Source organism: Gavia stellata, chromosome 10 (genome assembly GCF_030936135.1).
Source record: "Gavia stellata isolate bGavSte3 chromosome 10, bGavSte3.hap2, whole genome shotgun sequence".
NCBI classification, from domain to species: domain Eukaryota; kingdom Metazoa; phylum Chordata; class Aves; order Gaviiformes; family Gaviidae; genus Gavia; species Gavia stellata.
This window is the reverse complement of record NC_082603.1, coordinates 17,404,782-17,426,908: the sequence shown is the minus strand read 5'-3', so window position 1 is coordinate 17,426,908 and position 22,127 is coordinate 17,404,782. Positions and strand designations below refer to the sequence as shown.

At 35.2% G+C, this 22,127-nt stretch overlaps 1 protein-coding gene across 2 annotated transcripts; it reads left to right on the top strand.

Moving 5' to 3' along the window:
- The first annotated feature begins 7,665 nt into the window (after nucleotides 1-7,665).
- Nucleotides 7,666-20,104, top strand: MTF2 (metal response element binding transcription factor 2). 2 transcript variants are annotated; one of them, XM_009809320.2, is made up of 12 exons: nucleotides 7,666-7,761; nucleotides 8,133-8,233; nucleotides 8,575-8,723; nucleotides 9,961-10,056; nucleotides 11,168-11,236; nucleotides 12,561-12,684; nucleotides 15,988-16,055; nucleotides 16,450-16,620; nucleotides 17,266-17,374; nucleotides 17,561-17,619; nucleotides 17,775-17,879; nucleotides 19,479-20,104. In XM_009809320.2, exons 1-12 carry the CDS (start codon nucleotides 7,686-7,688, stop codon nucleotides 19,831-19,833), a joined length of 1,482 nt encoding a protein of 493 aa, XP_009807622.1. In that variant the 5' UTR covers nucleotides 7,666-7,685; the 3' UTR covers nucleotides 19,834-20,104. The 2 variants fall into 2 exon arrangements, with proteins under 2 accessions (XP_009807622.1, XP_009807623.1); XM_009809321.2 differs by lacking the exon at nucleotides 16,450-16,620.
- The last annotated feature ends 2,023 nt before the right edge of the window (nucleotides 20,105-22,127 follow it).

Sequence of the window (22,127 nt, the reverse complement as noted above, 5' to 3'; positions counted from 1 at the left end):
AGATGCTCAGATTCTATGTCCTGTTTGAAGGAGAGCAAAACAGACTGCTGGTATTTTACAACCTTTCTTCATAGTTCAATTTTCTTTAAAGTTTAATAAAAGTGTAGCTTGTCTGTAGCTTCAGACACAACAATTGCGATTAATCAGCAGTAATGTCACACTTTGAGAACTTAAACTGATTATCTCTAGTTATCATAAATTCTTTCACTAGATCTTCCTCTCCCATGTGATACCACATTTTCCAGTTTTGAGATGGATCCTAAACCTATGTGGGTTGTCTTAGTAGGATGCTCTCTGTGTGTGGGATTTCTACTCTGAATTCCCTTCTGCTAAATCTGCTGGGCTTTCAACTCATCTTCCCTTCAGTATGATTTTTATTTATGGGGAATAAATGAATTATCTGTAGGTTTCACCTCTATGAGTTGTCTCTGTGGATTAAAATTTTTCTCTTAATATGCTTTGGGCACTTAGTTGTTAAAATTTAGTATATTTAAATTGGCTTCCAAAAACTTTATGTACTCATAAGGTAGCTATCACCTGTTACTGTTGCAGTATTTGTGAATCATGCAGCCCTTCTGAAAGAAATTTCCTGAAATTGGATGGATTGTCAGTCAATGAAACTGTCTACAGTTCAGTCATGCAGTTTGGCAGTGCCAGTTGAGGGAGTTTTTGTCTTAAGTTGCTTGTTTGCATTTGTTCTGTTGTGCTGACAAACTATTCTGTGAAACAAATCAGTGAACTGAGATGGCTGAAAAAGTAACTCTGTCAAGGGAGTTTTTCTTAACAGCAGTTGTTTCACAGCAGTTTTTACAACTGAAGGAGTACAGGGGTATGAATGACCTTAACCTGGCAGTGCTGCTGAGGAAAAAGACACTTGGAAACAAGAGGGAGAGTCTTTTTAATCCTCCAGTCTCTTCACATGTTTTTCCTTAACTTATCCACTTCCATCTATAGCATTGCTGTGGAGATACAGGAGTCAGAGGCACCAAATTAATATAGAAATTTTTTAACCTCTAATAAAGAGGTTAGAAAGAGTTACAAACAAGTCAAAACTAACAGAAATCTAGTTTGGGTTTTGATAAATACAATGCTGTGCGTAGTAAGTTGTCATGGTTCACAAATCAGACCAATTTAGGTAGCTTACCTTCAGAGGGAGTTTGCCATTCCTGTTAACAAAGGATGACAGCTATCTCCTCCTGTTGCAGCGTATTATAAAGTAATTCGTTAAGTAGATGAATAGAAGGTCTTCTGCCTGTCTTGTCTGAGAATATCTATGGTTATGATTTAGACCCTGAGGTGAAAAATCAATGAGCATTTTCAGTGCTTCAGAAGATCAACTTCTCAAGAAATGGTGAAGGTGCGCTTCTATTTTGAAGCATATTTCAACATGCAGACACATTTTACTGACTTCCCCCACTAACTTCTGAAAGATTGTATGGGCACGTAAGTCTTTTTTTCATTTTAAGTGCTTGAGTAAGAATGCAGCCACAACATATTGAGTAAAGGATGTAAAGCCAAGGTAGGCTGGACATGCTGTATGGCATGCAGTGTAGCTTAGTTGTGCAAGTTAAATGAGATAAAGTAGATTTTTATATTGGATAAGTTTTTCAGAAAAGCTTATCTGTTGGATATTTTGCAGTGAGAAGTTCTTGGAGAGGTTTTTAGGGTGGTGGGGAGATTGTTACTTCAAGGTTACTAATTTTGTTGGTAACTATAAATCGTATGGTAGGAAGGTGCTATGGAGCTAACTTTAGGGAAGCCTTGAAATCAAGTTTCTGGAAAATGTGGAACCTTTAATTTCAAAATTGGCAAGCAAGAAGTTAACTTCAGTTTGCATTTTCACTTCCAACAGAAAATTTAATGGTTGCTGTGACTTTTTGGTACCCCACTATTGCAGGGAGAGCTGTGGCAGGACAGATGAGAAAGTTGTTAATGTTTTAGGCGTGTAGTTTTTATGCTGGTCTGCACTGAATTTCTTGTGATTTCTTGTGCAGTGTTTCTAGAAGGCGCTTCAGAGACACTTACTTTAAGTAGCAAGCTGTAAGTTACTTAAAGTCAACTTGTTAAAACAGTAGCTCTTCCCACTTAATCTCCATCAAAAACATTGAGGGAATGTTTCCCTGAAGAAGAACTTCTTATCCATGTGGAAAGCAACTGTTAAGCTAGCTCCAAGTGTCAGCCTATTGTGATAACTAACCCTATTTTCAGTCTATGTGTTAGATAAACCATAAACTGCCACAGCAGGAGCTACTTCATGAGCTGTTTAGTCATCACTTCAGCAGTGCTATCTCCCACAAAGAGAGCAATGTGGACAATGGAGAAGTGTCTGCTTTATTGGCTCAGACCTTTACTGTGTGTCAAGATCCTTCAGTGTCTGAAGTAGCTATTGTGAATTTAGGCTGTTGTATAAGTCAATGTATAGACTCATTAAAGTGCTTTGTGCCAGAAAATGATGCACAACACATTTTGTTATAATTTGAATGGAGTTATGGGGCTAACTTCTGTACTTAAAATAATGTCATATGCTTTTGAAGACTTTTTTAATATAAAACTCAAAAGTAGTTGTTGATTTTCTTTAAATAAAAATCTGTACTAGATTATGTATAATAAATGAATAGATTGTGTCTTTTTGCTTATTCTGTACAAGGTCTTTCAGACCTTCTTTCAAGTACTTGAAAAGAAGAGCCAACATTTCTGCCTTTTAGCTGCTTTCTCTAGTCTCTTAAATCAAAACAGATAAAAAGCTGGGAAGAAAATCTTTGAACCCCTAGAAGGGAGTAGTCCTGTCAAAACACTTGAACTGTTTCAAGGTGCACTAGTGTATTTGCTTTGGTGCTTCTGACTACACACAGCAACTTATTGACCCATTTAATATGCTAAATCAAGTTCATAGATGTAATTTGAAGTATCTAAATACTTCAATACTTTGTAATGAGTAGTCTTTTCCAAGAAAAGAAATATTGGCTGAGACCAGGTTATAGTTTCATGACTATTTCTAGGCTGTTTTGATCAAGCCTTGCCTAGCCTTTGAACATTGCTTGCTTTGTGCTAAGTTGGATGTGTGTGCAATCAAAAAAGTTTGGGGAACTGATGAAGGTAAAACCTTTTTTTCCTCTCTTGACTGGCTGACTTTAGGTATGTTTGGTTTTGAGCTTGTTTGGTACTTGGGTGTGTAAGTGGTTGTACAGTTACAAAGGAGAGAGTAGAATGTGGCTGCAACAAGTGTTCAGGGCTGGGGCCCAGCTTCAGAGGCCCTTGCAAAAATTTAAGCTACTGTATGAGATAAGGGCCAAAATCTTGCAGTGATGTACAAAAGATGGCAAGTTTAAATGATGAAATATTTTAAGGGTATGAGGCTATTCAGAATAATGTAGAAAGTGTAGAAGGACTTCAAGCTACTGAGTGACTGAAGAATGAAGTGGCAAATGAAATCTGGTGCAAACAGAAGTAGTACACAGTGGGAAGAGAAACAATAGTCTGGGAGCAGTTAGAATGAGAACCTGCAGTTTCTAATCATTGTTTGAAACTTCTAACTTAATGCCTGATTGCAGTGTGGGGGGTAAAGGCTACAAATGTTGTTATTAGAAAGGAACAAGGAATAAAAAATGGCCTGGGCTGCCATGCTATTACCCCGTTATTGTAAACTTATTTTGAATGCTGCATGCATACTTTCCCATTTATCAGAGGTTAGAGTAGAACTGGGGAAAAGCAGTGGTAACCTTGAAGCAGCTTTCACATGAGAAGCAGCAGAATTTGTAGGTAGGATTTTTTATCTGGGAAGTATGGCTGGGTGGGTCCAAACATCATTACTGGGGCATCAAGGGAAAAGATGGAAAATGACAGTTTAGTTTTCTGATGCAATGATGAAGGGTGTCAAATGAAGTGACAAGGTGCCAGCTGTGAAACAAGCCATAAGTGCTGCTTTACAGGTTCAACAAAACATGTAGGAAAACTTGCAGAAGAAAATTCCATTAAGGACTAAAAAAAAAAATAGACATTACTGCTTGATATCGTTGGATCCACAGCCTGTAAGATACCTAGAGGATATTTGGGAGAGGAGTGCTATTCTAAGTTTTTGTCTGTTCCTCTGGTCTTCCCTAGTCACCTATCTGATTATTTTTGTATTTGGGATCAGGCAGGACTTAAACTGGTGACCCAGTTGTACCTGAGGATGCCAGAGTTATTGGGCTAGGTGGAACACTTGTCTGGCCCATCATGGCTGCCCTTATGGTTATGTCACATTGATTATAAATACGCTTAAAACAGCTGTCTGATTTTCTTGTGTCTAACCTTCTTGGTTTAACTGCTTGGTACAAAAAAATTGTTAATTGCTCTCTAGAATATTAACTTTGCATTTTTGCATATTTTTGATGTTTTAAGCCATTATAATTCTAGTTTTTATTTTCATATTGAATGTAAATAGTAAACTTTTCGGAGAGAAGGGATTCCCTTCTCTTGAAACTTCAGAGTAATTTCTCTAACATCTGAATAGTAATTCTCATCAAACTGTATAGGATACTGCCTTATTTACTGGTTCTGTTGGTGCCTTGTGATTAATTCAAATGTTTCTGGTGCTGATAATGTACCTAAGCAATGTTGAGCAAGGTCAAACTTTGCTCTTTCAGTTGACTCTCTCCTGTTTAACTCCCAGATCTTTCCTTGTCTTTGTGTCAGTTATACATATGTTTAGTTTCTAAAAAGAAAATATATTTGGGTATAGGAACGGCAGCTTTGTTTTATAGTGTCAAATTCTGCCTATTACTTATGAAGATTCTTCTTTGTGCATTATCTGGTCCTATTTGCTAATTTTCTATAATTTATTTCTTTACTTGGATTGTAGCTAGTCTGACATAAAAGCATATTCACACTTAAATATACTTAATATAAATAGGCTATATATTGTGGAATTGCATGAGGAAAAATGATTCTTGACTCAAGTAATTTATAATTTTGAGTTTAGTGTGTGAAGAAACGTTGCAAGATCTTTTGTTTTTCTTTTGTTATTCTTTTCCTCTCTTATTCTAAGAGAGAGGAAAACTTATTTTACATTATAAATTTAACATGTAGAAATTATTCCTGTGCTGGGAACCTCTACAGCTGTGCTTAGTGGCAAAGCATGATGCTGTGTTGGAGGTACCTGGGTTAGTATAGACCTTGAGTTAGCGTAGTGCTCAACCTGGTTTCATTCTTTTTATCACCCCCCAATCCCCGTTTTTTTTTGATTGAGTGCCATGTTAATTGTTGAGTACTAATCTCCCTACCAAGGTAATGTAGTTAGAAATGGCTTAGCGGAATTCTAGAGCAAGCCTGAGTGACTAATGTTTTACGTAAGAAATCCTGTATAGAATGTTTTTGATGCATTCTTTGATGCTTCTGGTGACTTATGAAGAGTCTCTGAGCTGGAAAGTTTGTGTATCCCCATTCTCATTTACATTAGCTGATTTCATTGAAGATTTTTCTTTATATAGACTAGTCTCTTTCAAATTTTGTAGACTCTTACAGTAGCGAGGGACTGCTACTAAAGGTGTGTAAAGTCAGAAAACATGACCAGGCTTTTAGAACTCCAGAACCAGAAGTTCTGGAGTTAGCTAAATGAGTTCTAGCTGTGAAACAATTAATAATTAAAATAGATGGTTTCTTACTTTAACCTAATTCTGACTACCTTTTCTCTTTCTTACTTTTCTTTAGAGACTCTACAGCGGTGGGTAATTCACTGGTCCATAAGCGGTCTCCTTTACGTCGAAACCATAAGACCTCAGCATCTCTGACCAAGCTGTCATTACGTGATGGACAGAAAGCCAAAAAGCCACTGTGTAAATTTGAAGAAGGTCAGGATGTCCTAGCTAGATGGTCAGATGGCTTGTTTTATCTTGGAACTATCAAAAAGGTAAACAATTTTTTAACTTCACTGGAGTCTTCCTGTATCATATGTTGGTTAAATATTATAGTATTATTGTCTCACTTAGTAGTAAATACATTCTTCTGTGGAGTCCTTTTACTCATGGCTTCCACTGTATTTTTGTTTTATAGATAAACAAACTGAAACAGAACTGCTTCATTATATTTGAAGATAGTTCCAAATCCTGGGTTCTCTGGAAGGACATACAAACAGGCAAGAACTTCAGTGAAGTAGTCATTGTTTGGTATTTTATTTGTTTAGATTACTATATCTGTAAAAATAAATTACTGCATTATAATCTTGTATCCTAAAGAGTGATATAGTTTAATGTGACCCAGGATCATGAATTAGGCAAATTGGAAAAAAAAAACAACCAAAACCACCCAACATAATTCTTTTCAAACAACTCTTTATCATTGCAGTTACTTTTTTGTGTGTGGTGGGTTTTTTTTTTGTTTTCACATAATTATGTGCAGGGAGGGGAGAACACTTCTGAAAAAAAAAATTACATTTGAGTTTATTTGGATGGGGATAGAGTATAATACTCCATCTTAACAGAAAACTCCAGGCCCTAATTTAGACTGAGTTTATGTCCTCCTATTGTTTTCAGTTGAAACAACATGACGTGGAAAGAAACCAAAGACTGGAAAATCCTAGGTTTGAATGGAGTTTTCACGTTTAAAAGTAACACCGTAACAGTTGCACATAGGAAACTATTACAGATTTTGGAGTATTCATGTGATATAAAGAAATGTGCAATTATCAAGTGAGACATCTGTTGTATATTAGCTTTGATTCTTCAGATATTTGGGGAGTAGCTAGTATTTTGATAATCTAATGCTAATGAAGCATGGATGAGAATTTCGGTGACAATTTCTTCTGAAAATCAGTTAAAATTTCCTCATCATATAAAGGCAGTAGAAATCTGATCTGGCTCTTGCTGGTATTTGATGTTTAAACTAAACACTTTATCTACTAATAGGAGAAGCTTTATAGTCATAATAGCAAAAATCAACTGCTTTGTTTCTGAGAAGCTTTTAAAATACTGCTGTTCTGCTTCTGTATAGTACTAGTTTATGATCTTTGATTAATTTATCATAACTGCATGAGTGTGATAACACGTAGATTAAGTAACTTATATTTTAATCCAGATTTTTACATAGATACATGGTAAAATTGGAGCAAGACATAGTTTTGTTTCCGGTCTGCCAGCTAACATTTCTTTTTCTTACCTCTACTGTTGCTGCAAGCTTTTGTACGCTTGCAGATATATATAAGAAGTAATAACATATTTCCTAAGAGTGTTGAAGTTAATATTAAAGCAACTCGGGTAGATCTGTTAAAAAGATATGCACCAAATTATGCTTATATTTACATGAAAAGAAGTGCAAACTAATGTATATACAAAACATATCTATCAGTTGTCCAGATTAGGATTTGTTTATACGTATTTTTAACGTGCATTTACATTTCTTATTCAGTTATTTAATTTTATTGTTGATATTAAGGAACCATGGACTGCATAGTAAATGGGCGATATATAGCCTATAAATATCTGATAGCCTATGGTAAGTGATATAAATATTTGTAACATATACAGTCTGTACAAAATGCCTGAATTTGTTTTTGTTAGGAAGTTAGGCTCTGTAACCATATGTTTCTACAATGCATGGATCTGTAACTGAAATTACAAAAAAGCCATACGTGTTGTAACCATTCCAACTGCAAATGTAATCTGAAAAAAATCCCACTTAATCTTTGTCTAGGAGCCACTGAAAGTGGGGAGATGGTCTGTACAATATGTCAGGAAGAGTATTCAGAAGCACCGAATGAAATGGTTATATGTGATAAATGTGGGCAAGGTAACTAGATTTTTTTGTTTACTGCATTATAAAAGATGTTCTGATTTGTTTCATGAAGGAGGACATTTGCCTGGCTATGACTGACTACTCAACTGATCTTATTTTATAGCCCTTAGTGGCTATTAACAGCTCAGTGAATAATGATAATCCATGTTAAAGTGACTAACAACTGTTCTGTAAGTGAAGTTTTTTTTTGTCCACTAAGAAAATTTAAAAGACTATTTTGAATGTCTTACCATTCTTCTTGATCAGATTTTTGGCACTCAATGATGGATATGCCTTATAGTAGCATTAAAATCATATATAGTTAATTCTGTGTAAGCTTCTTTTGCCATTTTAATAACAGTTTGGTTGATCATTTTTTTATACAGGTTATCATCAGCTGTGTCACACACCAAATATTGATTCCAGCGTGATTGATTCAGATGATAAATGGCTCTGTCGACAGTGCGTTTTTGCAACAACAACAAAGGTGTGTTTCTAGAAAAAACAGTTCTCAATACACCCCATATTGCATGCATGCTTTGTTTTTTAAGTTGAAACAAAAAAGTGCATTTTTTTAGTGATTTCTTTTTTCTTAACTTTGATCTGAATGGAAGTCTTAAGTCTTGGGAATTAATATTTATTTTAGAAATACGTGACAGTTGGTTTTCAATTTATTTTTAAACAAATGTGCTAGTGTTAAAACGTAAATACAGGCAAAAGTATTTTATTTGATTATACACAAATTTTTTAAACTTTCAAATTAAAGGATTTGAAAGTTTCAGAAATATATTATTGATTTTGTAAACTAATGTATTTGTTTTGGCCCAGAGGGGTGGTGCGCTTAAGAAAGGACCAAATGCCAAAGCACTGCAAGTCATGAAACAAACATTACCATATAATGCAACAGACCTTGAGTGGGATGCAGGTCATAAGACCAATGTCCAGCAGTGTTACTGCTATTGTGGAGGACCTGGAGAGTAAGTAAACAAATAATATAGAAGAACTTTTAGCTGTAATGCAGCTGCAAACTTTGGCCCTGATCCTGTAGACTTCTACTTGTAAACTTGTTAGTTTCTATTGTGTGTAGGTATTAAACTCGATGCTAAGTGGAATTCTGAATTATATATATATTAAAATGTCTCATGGGAAATACATTATTAATGGCTTTTCCCATCAGATCTTTTGGTTTGTTTTAATTTTGTTAGGTGACCATCACATAGCATCCACAGTCCATTCCGCAACAAGCAAGAATATATTTTTTGCATTGCTACTGTTCATGTGTTGAGATTGGAGTTGTTCGATCTTATTGCAATTCTAGGCAGTGTTTCCTCTGATGTTAACTCTGTCATTAGTCACAAATATAAAGGTATCTAGAGATTAGCTTATTAAACTTTGTTGAAATAGACAGCTGTCTGATTCTACCAAAACATCATACCCTGGATTGCTATTATTGGTGGGGGAAAGACTTATTTCCTCTTATGACATCACGGAGTCCTCTGCTGGTTCATCCTTACAAGAAAGGCAAGAAGAGGACTTGTTAAGCAGGTAGAGAGAAATAGTCTGGTGTCTGCATGGATGAGTGAATGAATAAAATAGCATAGAAGACTTGAAGTCAAGGCAAGGCAAGAGTCCCACAGAGGAGTGAAGCTTTTGAGTTTATACTCACAGGACAGAGCTCTGGTTTGAGAATTTGCATATTTGGACAAATACCACCTTCAATTTTGCATGGTTCCTTTTCTCAAGGGAGAACCTGAGAAAGGAAAAGAAAAAAGTGTAAACTATGAGGTTAATTTTGAGGATTCAAGTAGCTGAATCCTCAGAACAAATGTTCGTGACTTAATGTGGCTGTACTGGGCTTTGGAAAATAACAAGGACGCTAATCCGGTATGTGAGAAGGAGCTTATATAGAGTTACTGAATTCTTATTATCAAGAATTAAAAGGTGGTTGTCAGAGGAAATTAAATTTTTATTTTCTTCATTTAATAACTTAATTCATCCTTTTACTAGACTTTATCTTTATTCTTAGTCATTCTTTTCCAGTAATGATTCATTATGGAACTCATTGTTACTGAAGTATCCCTACAGATGACTTTGTTTTATAAACTGTGAAAATTAGTTTGGATCAGAAGATCCCTTGCTATTTGAATTAAATGTAATGAAGAACAATTTTCAGTAGCTTTTTTAACATATCTTGTTTTCTTTCTGTTGGTGAAGTTGGTATCTAAAGATGTTGCAGTGCTGCAAATGTAAGCAGTGGTTTCATGAGGCTTGCGTGCAGTGCCTCCAAAAGCCAATGCTTTTTGGTGACAGGTAAGAAATTTAAGCTGTACTTTATGGTTGTCTTAATTTAAAATGTGGAGGGAATCTCACGTATGAGCTTGTATTAAGGCATCTGTAATACAACAGTATTTTCCAAAAACAGGGTGAGTTTTATGTAGAAGATCATGCAAAAATACAGCATGTGTTCGGGTGCCAGGAAAATGCAGTTCCTGATCTCAGTTTAATGAAGGAGGGTGGGGTGGAGGGTGGTGGACAAGTAACCAATGGATAGTTAAATTCAAACTGTTACTGACTTCACTTTGTTTGGAAGTCTGTTGTACTGTAGGTGCTGGCTACTGGGAGGTTGGAAGCTTTAAAGCAGACCACTTTAGCAGGCCTGTAAGTTAGATAAGGGCTTTCAAGTTCACATTGTGTAGATGACTAATCTCTTGTATGCAACAGGCACCATGCTTCAAGGTAGGCTGTCAGTGTGTGTGTGCAGTAGTAGTTCCCTGTACTAATAGTATAGGGAATTGGAGAAAGCTGGAATGATAGCTAGACTGCAGGGAACTCTGTACATCCTCTGTTCATGTGTGATGTGTTGGGACAAAAGGAAATGAAAAAGAGCACTGGTCTGTGCTTTCATTTTAAGAGGTATTTGGAGCAGATGAGAGAGAAAACTGGAAGAGGGAATCAAGGAGTATCTCATTCATTATCTATTATACTTTCTTTTAGCTGTTGGTTGTGCTGGAATGTTTGTGTGAAGGAACTGAGTTAGGACCCAGGAGTGCATGGGTCCTTCAAATTTATGGTTACACTGGTGCACAGGTTTCTGCATTTGAGAGAATGGAGGGGCACATTACAGAGCATCTTCACTAATATAGTCATAAGTTGAGGGACTTTCTTGGGGAATATGAAACAGTGGTACCAGGATAAAATGGAGGAAGTACCTTGTGTCTGGTAGGTACCAGCACAGATTGTAGAAGATGATAAAGGAAGGTGGAGGACAAAGGGAGTCTCAAATATCATATGGCTGGGTTTCTAGCCTGCTTAATTTTCATTTTTTCATAACTAGGGTGTTAAAACATTAAGAGTGTGTGTGTGTGTGTACAGACATCCATCACTCAGACACATGTACATATACATATGTATATATTTTTAGGTTTTATACGTTCATTTGCTCAGTTTGCAGTTCTGGACCAGAATACCTCAAACGTTTACCCTTGAGATGGTAAGTATGAAATAAAAAAAAAAGGGGTGAGTTAAATACACGCTCTGCTTTTCTTTTTTGATATTTTGATTCTCCTTGCAAAAGAGGAAATCCACTTGCTGTCTTGAGTTGTTTCCTGAGTTGTTCTTACTGTTTGTATGAACACAGACAACTTTTCCTTCAAATTTTATTCTTAAATGTAGAGGTATATCGCAGTTGTGTGCTCTTGGGATTTATTCATAGAATCATAGAATTGTTTTGCTTGGAAAAGACCTTTAAGATCATTAAGTCCAGCTGTAAACCTAACGCTGCCAAGTCCACCACTAAACCATGTCCCTAGGCGCCTCATCCACATGTCTTTTAAATACCTCCAGGGATGGTGACTCAACCACCTCCCTGGGCAGCCCATTCCAATGCCTGACAACCCTTTCCGTGAAGAAATTTTTCCTAATATCCAGTCTAAACTTCCCCTGCCGCGACTTGAGGCCATTTCCTCTTGCCTATCACTTGGGAGAAGAGACCAGCACCCACCTCTCTACAACCTCCTTTCAGGTACTTGTAGAGAGCGATAAGGTCTCCCCTGAGCCTCCTCTTCTCCAGGCTAAACAGCTAGCTCTCTCACTGCTCCTCATAAGACACGTGCTCCAGACCCTTCACTAGCTTCGTTGCCCTTCTCTGGACACACTCCAGCACCTCAATGTCCTTCTTGTAGTGAGTGGCCCAAAACTGAACATGGTATTCAAGGTATTGTTCAGGAAAAGTACCAAGCAGCTGCTCACTTGCTGTGCATGTGAAGATTAAGATATCTGAAAAAAATCTCTTTTGCAGGTTTACGATCCTGTCATTAGATAAGCCAAATGTAGTGAGTACTAGAGTACACATCTTCACGCATTTTATAAGTTTCCTTGATGAGACTTAATGGTTAGTTGCAGTTTGAAATATTTGAACTAACTCATATTGGAAATTATATCCGATTTAGTGGATATATGTTGTGGAAATTACCTTCTTAAATGTTAATTCACCAAAATACTTGCATGAATCCGGAATTGGTACATCTAAGTATGAATTCAGACTTACTTAAATGTCCCATGGATTAGACCATTTTTTGGTTTTAAAAGAACATCATAACAGTGAGATGAGGCACAGATGAAAGTAACATCCAGAGCAAAAGGAATCACTTGAAGAGAAATGACAGGAGATGTCATTATATTGTTCCCTGGATTGAGTGTTTTATGTTCCTCTAACTATATCGTGCTAATATCTTTTCTACTAAATTATTTAAAAGAAAAGCAATTGAAGAAAAATACTTTCTTCTGTTCTTTATTCAAATATTTCTGAATTCTAGGGTAGATATAGCACATCTATGCCTTTACAACCTAAGTGTTATTCATAAGAAGAAATACTTTGATTCAGAGCTTGAACTCATGGCCTACATTAATGAAAACTGGGATAGATTACATCCTGGTGAGGTAAGTAATTGGAATACTCTTTCTTGGTTTTCCTCACAGTGCATACATATGTCCTGAAAGTTAGCGACCTATGAACTGTTTTATTCTGGATGTTAAATCCTTTATTACCTTAAAATCTGGTAATCCCAAATAATGAAGAGACAGTCTTTAATTTCCTTGCAGAAATAGAATGCTTCTTGAGTTGTGTATGTTTTTCTGAGCTGTAAAACTTCTCAAGCGGTCATGTAACTATTATTTTATTATTTGCATGGCAACTTTAATTATTTATACTCAACTACTTATTCTGTTGCATATATGTATTTTTCTTTTATTTCATTTTATAATTGTCTCATGGTTCTTTGATATTTTCATGTGCATAGACCAGCAAATCTAAATGTAGAACTGAATGCGGAGTATATTGCATATGAAGACATCTTCAAAGTCTCTAAGGTGTAACACATAACAAATTATTGTACACAAACACTTTCTCTTTCCTCCCTTTTCCAAACATGGGCGTGATCAGTTCATGTCCAGATCCAAAGATTGTTTTGATCCTTTTCCAGTGTGATTGTGCTACTTGTCAAGGCATCTTGGTTTTATTCATTACTATACTAGTTACTTTTCCAGCTATTTGATTTACTGGGCAGTTATCTTAGTATTAAAGGCAATACCCTTCCCCAAGCTGACTGACTTCATATTTGACTAAGAGGAGCAGTGTAGATATTTGTTTCTGAATGTAAGGTTGGATGCAAAATTTATGTCTAAATTCAAATTGGCCTACTGCTAGTAGAGTATGCGCTTTTTCTGCGCATGAAAATTGTTTAGGGTTTTGAAGTTTTTAATATGGGTGACATATAACTGGTTTGAAATTTTCTTATCATGAGTACATCCTACTTCTATACTTTTCAATACATTCATACATCTATAATCCTTTTTTACTGTCAGACACAATTTGAGAATCAAATGTATGTTCTTGGTTTAAATGAGTAACTATTTTTAATAAATAATGGAAAATAGGTTAAAATACATATGTTTAGACTATGAGTGTCAATAGCTTGTTAGAAAGACAAGCAAACACTCAAGTGTTACTAAAAATTACAATTAGTGTCATGAACAGACATCTGGTTTACTTCGGGATGTATGGTGTCTCTTAGCTAAGATATGTCAAATCAATAATTCTGTCATATCAAGTCTTAAGCTTTAATTAAAAAAAGGCTGCACAAATGTAATTCTCGCACCATCTTTTCGATAGAATGAAATGGTCTGGCTGTCTTACTATGCAGTTTAACAAATACGTAAGCAGTGTTTAATTTTTACTTTCGTTTCTCTTAGTATTGAGGGAAGTGTAGAAGAAATTAGTGTTTGTTTGTTTCACATGATATAATTTTCTTTAGATTTAACATAATTTCATGTCAGAATGGCCGGTCAGAGCAGCTGTGGTGTGGGTGAGGAGGGTGGAGCTATCTAGCTGCCACTGACTTGGAGCACACGTGCCACTTTGAAGAAGTTGAAAGGCTACAGTCCTCATTGTGCTGCTCTTCCCCCTTTCTGCTTTCAATCTATCCATGCTCAATCTATGTGAAAAACACATAACTAAGGGGGAGGAATTAGAGGGGAGTTCCAAAATAAGGAAACTCACCTGTTTAAGTGGTACTTTCATTTCTTCAATCAATATTATTGCATAAAAGCTGTGTTGAGGAAATCTTGAGGAAATTTTCAAGACTTCATTTTGAAAAGATTCTAAATGTCTCTCACTAAATTGGGAAAAATTGTGTCTTGAAAAATTTGAGGCAAATGTGTTATACTTCTTTGGATAATCTGGTTTCTTTATTAAACATAAATTAGTCACAGAAAAAATAACATCTACAATATAATGGTTTTAGTGGTTTTGTAATATTCTTAGCTTGCCACTGTTAGAAATGACACTTTTTGGTTTCTTTCTCTAGCAGCTTATAATTGAAAAAGAGGAGAAGTTTTTTTAGCTATAGATAAGATAGGAGTAAATGGTGGAGTTATCAGACCTCCTAAGCCAGTAATTTTTAGCATGTTGTTATTTAGGATGCAATAAATATATGGCAGTTTTCTATAGTTAAGTGCTGCAGAGTTGCAATACCTCTGGATAACAATGGATTGTACTGAATGCACATGGTAAAGATCTGTACAAACAGTTGTTACTTTCTTTGACTAAAATCAGTTTAATACCTCCCTTAAATTTGGTAGTCAGGTAGGCCAACTGTGAATCCTGCCCAAAATTGTGTTAAAAGGTTGGTTTTCATGAGTATACTTATTTATTTAGCTGTTAGAAATACTTAAAGAATTAAATATGCATCTTTCCTATTTGGTCAGAATTGTATTCTTTAGAAAGTATTCGAAGGTGTTTGGTTTTTTTTGAGCTGCAAATGTTGTACATTCTGCTCTGTAGTGTTCATACTAATGGTGAAACTTTGTTTGTCAGCTCTATAATTAAAGATAAATTTGCTGCAGAGCCAATTGGATGTAAGTTCTGGAACACTTTGGCATGGCAACTGGAAATATGGTAGCTTTACTGGAATTTAAAAATAGCTGTCTAAATGTAAAAATAAGATTATTTTAAATTCTATTACATAAATGTTGTGTCCACTTTATAGTCACCACCATACTTATCCTGCTTTATGTCTCTGTAATTCATAAGTATACAGTTTTTCAGAAAGAAGATTCCATGTTTTGGTAGCTTGATAGGGACTAGCCACCTCAGGCTTTGATGCAAGAAGGGAGGTTAGACTAGACTGGGTGTTAGAAAAAGGGACATGAAAACGTATTTACTACTACTTTTAACTCTAACTTTTCTGGGCCTCTTCCATTTTTTTGTATCATGTTGAGTAATGTTGGCAAAAATGGGAATTAGGTCCTGTGGCAGGATTTTGGTTAAAATGATCACCAATCAAATAAGTTCTTGTGTCAATATAATTATCTTCTGCTTGCAATCCCAGTTAATTTGGGAGTACCTAATGCCACAAAAGAATTCTTGTTAGCAGTCTTGGGAGGGCAAGCTATTATGGTGTTCTTTGCATATACTAAAATTCTTCGAAATATTTGTCTTGCACTTATTATAAGTGAAACTCAAATTCTTTGGCCTGGGCTTGATCCTGGCATGAATTCTGTGGATGTAAATCACAGACTATATGGGATAATAATCAATATCCTTTGGGGTTAGGTAGTTTCCACAGCTAATACTTCGTAAATGTACTTCACATCCAAATGTGTAGTTACAGTAACTCAAAGTAACTAGAATCTTTCTATTACTAAAGACTTTGACAGGTTAAATGATTTCTTAATACTTCACAGCTGGCAGATACACCAAAATCTGAAAGATATGAGCATGTACTGGAGGCATTAAATGATTACAAGACCATGTAAGTTATTGGTGCTTTTTGTTTTAAATGTTGTTTGCCTATTTAATCTGATGTAGATTACAGTCTTCAGTCTCCTTTGCTCAGTCTGTCTGGTAATCACTTCGGCTGCAGATAACATTTAAATTTTAAATACTGTTTCTGTTTCAAACTGTAACTTCACATAACTATTTGAGTGGAACCCAGTTCATGAGAAAAAATTTGGTTTAACTTCCATCTTCTTCCGACTTCACATTCTGTATTTGAGAGTGAGTATTGCGTTAGGGGAAAGAGGGGAATAAAATAGCCTTAGAATTAATATTCTAATTTGCATAGTTTTGTTTTGCATGTACACTGTTATTTTAGAAGTTGCTTTCCCTTGGGTCAGAATTTTAACAATTAATTTAAAATCATCTAGGTTTATGTCTGGAAAAGAAATAAAGAAAAAGAAGCATTTGTTTGGCTTGAGAATTCGTGTTCCTCCTGTGCCACCAAATGCTGCTTTAAAGGCTGAGAAAGAACCAGAAGGAACTTCTCATGAGTTCAAAATTAAAGGCAGAAAATCATCTAAACCAATCCCTGATGTGAGGTAAAATAACACAGTTATTCTAGCAATGTTGTGGTCAACTGGGGCTACTTCGGGTGTATTTTTGGTGCCTACAAAAAAGCCTTTTCATTGTGTAATGTATTTTTTAAATAACTGTAAAAGGGGACTATTTGTGAGAACGAGTCTTTGAAAGAACTTAATTAGCTTTCTATTAGGAACCTTCTAAAAAAAAAACCTAACATGAAATTTAGCAGTAAGAACAACAGAAAATATCCCAACTTTGCTGCCATTTGGGAAACAACATCTCTTGCCTTTCTGGAGCTCTTACGCAATAATCTAACTAGAATTCTAAATAGGAAGTATGATGTGAAATTGTAACTTGTATTAGTAAATGTGCCATCTTTTTTACCAAGTGTGATCATATGAATAAACAAGATTTAACTCTTGTTCATTTCTCTTCAACATTAGGGAATGAGTAATGTCACTAGAAGGGTCTTGTATCTGTTTATGTTTTTCTAGAGGCAAAAATATGCAGCTTTACCTGACAATTTTGATTTACCAGCATAACCCATTTAGCGCATTGTTTTAGCAATAGACATCTAATCACATTTTCATTGCCAAAGGAAAACCTGTATTCAATGAAAATTATCTTCAATAATACAGAACAAAATGTAAATTTTCTTCCAGGGAATTAAGTAATGGTATAGAAAGAAAGGGAAAAAAAAAATCAGTAGGTCGTCCACCTGGTCCCTATACAAGAAAAATGATTCACAAAACTCCAGAGTCGTCTCCTCTGGTAAGGTTTTGGATATTTTCTCCCCCTCCTTTTCCCTCTAACTAGATTATCATTTTTGAAGAAAAACATAACCAGTTAATCTGAATCATTGTAGTCTCCCATTAACCCTCAAACAAAACTGATACAGCAATTTAAAACTTAATTAACTTAATTTGAAGTACTTTTTTTTTTTTTTTACTTTCTTAGGATAATGAACCAGTTCCAGTGATAGAGAACCCAGCCTTGGAATTACCCTGCACTGTTGGGTAAATTAAAAAAAAAAAAAAAAATTAAAAACCAAACAAGCCCTGTAAAGCATTATAATACCATGTCATTTATCTGTTTGCTTCTGAAATGTCAGCTCAGTTTTTAATACAAGATTATTTTCATTACATGGCAATCCTGTTGTCTTGCATATCAGGAAATCTGATGGAACTGCACATTCATCCAATACCTCAGATGTGGAATCTACAGGTGCTGCCAGTATGAAAGAAACTACCTCATCTAGCATTTCCAGACATTATAGGTAATTATTCAATTACTCTATTTGCTATAGAGATTAAGATTTGCAATATATTTATTTTAATGAAATTTTCTGGAAAGGGGGGACAGGAAACAATTGGTTCAGCAATACTCCACCCTTAATAAACAGAAGTTGCAGGGATCCTACAAGAGATATCTTGCCAAAGCATGACATATAATGTTTGAAGTCTGTTTTCTTTAAAACCTGAGGTTCTGTTGTACTTTCAGTCATGTCTGAACCTTTTAGCTAACTTTCATGAAATCTGAGCCAGGTAGTTCCAAAGAAATTTAAGTCTGACAAGATTTATGAATGTAGATGCTTGGATGAGAGAGGTCCACACCAGCAACTCATGCTTACAGAAAGGCAGACAATTTTCTAATTATCTGCAGCCTAGTCATTACCAGTGTTGTTTTGTTGTGTTTTTTTTTTGTTTGTTTTTAGTTGAAGCTTTGGCAAAACAAAGGTAGAAAATAGGTAGGAGGTTGACCTATGTTATGAAGCAGCTGTAGTAGATGTGAAATAGAGGTAAGGGTATTGCAAAACTGGTGGGAGAATAAATAGAGAAGTGACGATATTGCAAAGGGGTATAACATCGGGCGTGTGATAATTCACTGGAATTTGGAGTAATGAGCAACTGAGACTCAGAGTAGAGCTATAAATTGCACGTGGAAATCTAGAGAAGTAGGACAGAAAGAAAACTAGTCTTTATTAGTTCTGCTTACAACACACAGGATGAGGTTTTCTGTGCTCACTAACTATTGTCCTTTAATGTAAAATATGTAGTTGATTCTTCTCAGTAAATGTAAATTACTCCATAAACCCTTCCTGAGCTTAGTTTTCTAATAAAGGCCACAAAAGAGCTGATGTGTACCCTGAATTAATTTTAGCAGCTTTTGTTTTTGTAGGTTTGTGTGTTCATGTTAAAGAATACTAAGTATGCTGTGATTTTCTACAGTCAATAGAGCATGAGAAGTTTTTGGCGCAGTTTTCATAAATAAACTATTAACTACAATCAGTGTTTCTGCAAATAAATTGTTACTTGAACTTTTCCCTCTTTCAAGTTCAGCAAACATAAATTTCTCTTTTATTGAGATACATGGGTCCTCAATCTACTTATTTTGACTCCTCTCTCTGGTTCACGCTATCAAGTGCTTTCATGAGTCATTTTTGTGTGCATTGCTGCTACAAATAGTCTGTCTTCAAAAGCTCATGTTTAACTTTGACTTCTAAAATTGTTACCTAAGGACTTAAGTCACTGTTTTGTATTTCTGCCTTTTTGGTGCAGACTTCTCTGAAGACAGTTTTTTATCTTGCTTAAGAGGGGGATTAAGCTGTATCAAAATAATAGTCTTAACATATCTAGGTATAAGTTAATATAATTTAGCTAACCTTTCTGACATTTTGTTAAATTAGTACAATTTTCCTTATGTAAACAACCTTTATTTTGCAAATGCTATATTTATAGTCATCTATCTATAGGCAACAAGTATTTTTATCAGTGAAAAATAGAACAAAACTTATGAGTTGCATGAAAATAACTGATGATAAAGCATGCATTTTGAATAAGTTCCTTGGCGTTAATGCTGGTGGTTTTTTTAATAGCTTATCTGACTCGAGAAAAAGGACTCGTACAGGAAGAACTTGGCCTGCTGCAATACCACATTTGAGAAGAAGAGGTCGCTTTCCACGAAAAGCACTCCAGACTCAAAATTCAGAAATTGTAAAAGATGATGAGAGCAAGGAAGATTACCAGTATGATGAACTCAATACAGAAATACTTAACAACTTAGCAGATCAGGAGTTACAGCTCAATCATCTAAAGAACTCAATTACTAGTTATTTTGGTGCAGCAGGTAGAATAGCTTGTGGGGAAAAATACCGTGTTTTGGCTCGTCGGGTGACACTTGATGGAAAGGTGCAGTATCTTGTGGAGTGGGAAGGAGCAACTGCATCCTGACTGTAGGACTGAACATTATGTTCACTGCACTGTCATCTGTAAGTACAGTTCATAATGCAGAGCCACAAGAGAAACGTGTCTTTAAATATGTTTCTAAAAACAAAACCGGTTTAGCCTTAACATGTGACTGTTATCATTACAGCTCTTGTGATAAAGACTTATCTTTTAAAATCTGATCTGAAACTTAAATTTTTTAATCTGAACATTGTTAGATTGTTTTAGGTTGGGATATTTTGGGTTACAATTGCTTAAACTTGTGCATGGTGTTTTAAAAAAAGACATTTTCTAGAGAACATTCCATGGATACAGTTATTGTGATTTAGAGAAAACATTATGTAGCTAGCACAAATCTTTGAAAAATTTTGGTTTGTTTTCTTACCCAAATGTTTGCAGAAATGTATTTCTATTTCAATACTTTCTAGATTTCATAAGTGCAGTGTATATAATGCCTACTGAAGACTGTAAAATACTGAAGTTCTCTTTCAAAGTGTAAAAAAAAAAAAGAAAAAATATATTGAGCCTGTAAATTGCTCTGTGACCAGACTTCATTGTCTTCTTAATATATTCTTTGTGTGTGTGTGCGTGTGTGTGTGTATATACATGTGTATATATGCACACACATACTTGTGCGTGTATATATATGTGTGATTGTGACCTATGCAATACAAATTATGGGATTGGGCAGCTTCTGAGAATACATCCCATAATTCTTTTTTCAGGAATAGTTGCCAGTATTTACACAGCAGCATTTCTTCTCAGGCTTATTGGGTGCTGTTGCTTTCTATGTACTAAGGAAAAGTGTCAAACCAGTGCAGTGTGTTCTGGCAATGGGTGGAGTCATTGATGTTCATATGCTCTAGGTAATAGATTCCTTTATTTTCCATGTGAATTAACTGTTAAAAAATAATGCAGGATCTGAACATTTTGAAATTAACTCTACTAGAAATAACAATTTGAAAGTTATTGTGGCACACTGATTGTAAATTTTGTGTCCCAGTTATAAACTAAGTTGACAGGATTCACACACAAGATTCCTACGTATCTGTAGAAACAGTCACATTTTGATAAATGTAGTATGAACAAAGTGTATTATTGCACAGGGTCAACAAACAGTTTGTTGCCATTTGAAGTAACATTACTGATTTTAGTACAACATTACCTCTTTCGTTTTTATAAAATGTACCAAGTTTTAAATTGATAAGTTTATTTTACTTGTTTTTTAAAAAAAAAAGTCAAAAAAGTCTCTTGCCAGTATTAGATGTTTTTTCTTTGCTACTTTTGAGGGGGTTTTAGCCAAAGAGTAAACAGAAGAATATTTTTACTTTGGTGGTTATTCACTGTACTGCATAAGGTTAGCTTTCTTACATGCTTACAGTTTACCACCAAAATAAAATTATGTAACACTTACAAATGACAGAGTGGTTTAAAGTGTACTGCCTGGGTTAGTACTTATATATTCCATTACTTGATTATTTGACTTTTTCTGCTCATCTTGAACATCTTGAAAAGGTGATATTTTTTTTTATTTTTTTTGGTCACCTTATAGCCAAAGGAAGCAGAGAAAGCTTTTTATCCTGTGCTTAGTTTGTGGCTGGCCGGGTAATATTAGCTTTATAAAAATGCTAATTAAAAACTGCCACTTCTGTTTACCTTCACTAAAATGTGTAGTTTTTTCTCACACCCTCAGCTATTAATTTAATGTTGCCTTGCCTATAGCTGCAATATTTTGATAACACAGCAACTTCATGTTAATTTTTGAATGTTTATATCTTGGGATAATGCAAAATGTAAAGCCTTTGTAACCTTACTCACACCATCTGTATCTGTCTTTATTGTTTCACTTTTTCCAAGTCCTTTAATTCTAACTGAACACCAGCAGTATTTTTCATAAAGTTTCATTTAAAGATAAATATTGGAATGTACTTGGGGACTTTAGTGGGGGGGAGAAATATTTGTCAAACTTAAGCTGTGCATAGACTTAACTATTGTGAATGTCATTGTTTCATTTTATTATGGTGATTGACTTGACTCTGATGTTCAGTTTGTATTTTTGGAATTTCTTTTTTCTTAGAATTAAAAGACCAACATTAAATGTGTGTATTTTTTGAGAGAGACGAATGAGTTTTGATTCTGTATTCCTGTGAAGTACATATTTGGTGGCATCCTCCCATCCATTGTTTCTCTATCTCCAGTGTTCCTGTTACTGTCCTGGAGACACTTGCCCTGCACATAGACACTAACTAGTGTTCCAGCTATGCTTGAGGAATGCTTTGTTATAAGGTGTCATATACTGG

Coding starts and splice junctions, on each gene's coding strand:
- MTF2 (XM_009809320.2), top strand. CDS start 7,686: ATGGTCTGTACAATATGTCAGGAAGAGTATTCAGAAGCACCGAATGAA. Junction 11,237..12,560: donor AAACGTTTACCCTTGAGATG/GTAAGTATGAAA, acceptor TCTGAATTCTAG/GGTAGATATAGCACATCTAT. Junction 17,880..19,478: donor AGCATTTCCAGACATTATAG/GTAATTATTCAA, acceptor TTTTTTTAATAG/CTTATCTGACTCGAGAAAAA.